Genomic DNA, 3,058 nt, shown 5'->3' with positions numbered 1-3,058 from the left:
GGGTCCCAGGTTCGATTCCGGTCAAGGGCATGTACCTGGGTTGTGGGCACATCCCCAGTGGGGAGTGTGCAGGAGGCGGCTGATCGATGTTTCTCTCTCATCGATGTTTCTGACTCTCTATCTCTCTCCCTTCCTCTCTGTAAAAAATCAATAAAATATATTTAAAAAAAATAATAATAATTTATTCTTCAAATTAATTTGTTAGAGCCATTTAGGAATATCAACCCATTTTCTATCACCTGATGTAAATATTTTTTCAGTTGGTCATTTACCTTAAATTTGTTTTGATATGTACATATATTCAACATTTTTATGTAATAAAATACGTTTTTGTTTATGGTTTATGTTTTTCTTGGGTTTGTCTTCAAATTGAAAAATATATGTGAAAAGCACATTACATGTGTTTGGATATTCCAAAATGTTAAACAGGGACATATATTTTTATATAAAGTGAAAGTAGATTAAGTAATAGATTCCTCTGTTGTATCAGTAACTGTTTAAAAATTACATTTTCTTCTTAAAAAGCAATATGTGTTATTATTAAATTAGAAAATATAGATATGAACTTGAGAATCTGAGGTCATATGTGTGGACAGATCTTTCCCCCATTTCCTCCACTTTTATTTTTCTTATAACCTGGAATTACAGTCAGTTTGACCACGCTATATTAAACATACCTAAAGGCAGGAAAAAGAACTTTTATACAACTTTGTGGGCTTTGTGGTAGGAACATTTTTAGTTTCTGGTCCTAGAATTTTGTTATTTGCTTGGAAAAAGGAAGTAATACATTTTTTCTATGAAGGATTTCCTCAGCATACCGTTGCTTCTCTGTCTGATCAAGATGCAAAGCCCTCTTTCAGCATGGCGTAAGTAAAAACCTGGAAACGGTCACTGATGATGTTTTTATAGTTTTAATTCCTTTCTATAAGTTACAAATGAAAAAGATGGGCTTGAAATGTAATGGCTTTTGTAAAATATTACATTCTATATAGCTGTAAAAAGGAGTGAGAACTATCTATACTCCTATGCAGTAATATTTAGGGTGTATTACTAAGTAAAACAAGGTAGAGAAAAGTGTATAGAATGCTACCAATTATCTAAGAAGAGGGAGGGAATTAGAGTAGATATACATATTTGCTTATATTAATAATAAAAATACTAATGGAAATCAAAAGGGAAAACTAAAAAATGGTTACCTAGGTGTGTGGAGGAAGGCAAAGAGATAGATCATAGACTTTTCTGCATATACCTTGTTTTAACTTTGGAGCTTTACATTTTACATAATTGTGAAACTAGTAAATTAAGAAAGTAATTTTTAATATTATAAAAAAGATTGTTGTCTCTAGCTATAAATAAGGTGTAACAGGGACTGGATTTACCCTCTTGCCTCCTGCCAGAAAACCAGACAAAATATATAAAACAACAGTTTTCAGTTATTGGAAACAGTTAGTGCAGATAAGAATCCCTAAAAGAAGAGAAACAAAAGACATCGGCCCTCTGATTGCAGTTCACTGTCTAGAGAGAATTTCCAGGCTGCAGCATAGGGAAGGAAAACCCACACAGGGCCTGGAGGTCTTGCTCAGTTGAAGAAACCAAATTCAGAGTTTGGGGAGGCTGAAATGGCTGTTATTTTGTAGGGCAGAGTACTAGAGTGTAAAGAGCTTCACACAGCTCTCAAGATCTACAGGGACTTCCTCATGAGTCACTGTGAGCAAACTCCTGGAGCTATGGAAAGAGCCAGTGGACAGGAGCTGGCAGGACAATCCCTAGAGCTCACATGGGGCAGGGAGTAGTTTATATCCCCACCAGTCAGTTTGAAGAGACCTCGTAACATAATAAGCATTAAACGGAGTCCACAGTAATGGAACCAAATTAACACTTGACTAACAGCTGCACTGGGCAGCCTAACAACCTTAAAAGCAAGTCTTAAACAGATCAAACTATTTCAAGTTACTTACGTATATTTCAGAAAAAGCCTCACCATACTTAAGGGAATATAAAGAAGTTCACCACCGCAAAGCAAAATTCACAATGTCTGGCAGGCAATCAAAAATAACCAGGCATGCAAAGTCAGAAAATACCCATAAAAAGGGGAAAAATCATAGAATGGAAACAATCCAGAAATAACAAGTGACAATTAGTAAACAAAGTGTTAAAAGATAGATAAGTAGGTATGTATGTATGTGTATATTCCATATGTTCAGGAAAGTAGAGAAGAACATGAGCATGATAAGAGACATGGAAGATAGGGGAAGAAACCCCAATTCAGATTTCTAGAGATGAAAAATACAGTTTGTAAGATAAAAAATTTAACAGCAAATTAGTCACTGAAGAAGAAAAGATTAGTGAATTCAAAGACATTAATGGAAACTATTCAAAACAAAAATGCAGACAGGAGACTTTATATCAAATGAGCCACATAGGTTGACAGTAAAAAAAAAGAAAAATATTCCATTCAAATAGTAACCAAAAGAGGAGAAAAACCAAGATGGCGGCATAGGCAAACACCGGAAATTGCTGCCTCCCACAACAACTTCAAAAATACAACTAAAAGACAAAACGGACATCATCCAGAACTACAGTATGGCTGGCTGAGTGGAAATTCTACAACTAGAAGGAAAGAGAAAAGCACACTGAGACTCAGAGGTAGTGCGGAAGTAAAGTGCAGAGGTATGGAGGCTCACGTGGAAAGGCCTGGCAACTGAGGATGCGGTTGTCTTTTTCAATTGGGAGGGAGTCACGGCTCCCTACTGCTCTGAACTCAGTTCCGGGCGAGTCTCTGGGGGCCCAGGCACTTACGGGGAGAAACTGACTGGCATCGGTCAGAGCTCAAGGGCAGCTTTCTCTCAGAGGTGCTTGCAGCGATTACCGTGGGACACTGAGACCAGGGGCAGGGCTGAGGATCAGCCATAGCTGTTTGCTCTGCCCTGTTGATTCCCTGAGACCCCGCCCCACCCAAGCTGTGAGCAGAGGCTTTTGCATATGAATGCCCTGGCCCTTTGCAATCTGAAAATTACCTAAGAAACTACAGGTGGGCCAGACAGAGCCAGAACTTCCA

The 3,058-nt window shown here is 37.8% G+C and overlaps 1 protein-coding gene across 4 annotated transcripts in view; it reads left to right on the top strand.

The window, feature by feature from the left end:
• LOC102772382 (general transcription factor IIH subunit 2) overlaps positions 1-3,058 on the top strand; it is a 32,159-nt gene that overhangs the window by 18,429 nt on the left and 10,672 nt on the right. For all 4 annotated transcript variants that reach the window (XM_015563037.1, XM_006762379.1, XM_006762380.2 and 1 more), the window contains one exon: positions 803-866. In XM_015563037.1, the coding sequence (XP_015418523.1) occupies positions 803-866 (64 nt within the window). The remainder of the gene's footprint in view (positions 1-802; positions 867-3,058) is intronic.

The sequence above is a fragment of the Myotis davidii genome, unplaced genomic scaffold (genome assembly GCF_000327345.1).
Source record: "Myotis davidii unplaced genomic scaffold, ASM32734v1 scaffold135, whole genome shotgun sequence".
In the NCBI taxonomy this organism is placed as follows: Eukaryota; Metazoa; Chordata; class Mammalia; order Chiroptera; family Vespertilionidae; genus Myotis; species Myotis davidii.
Note: the sequence above shows the minus strand (reverse complement) of the source record. Positions and strands in the feature narration are given on the sequence as shown.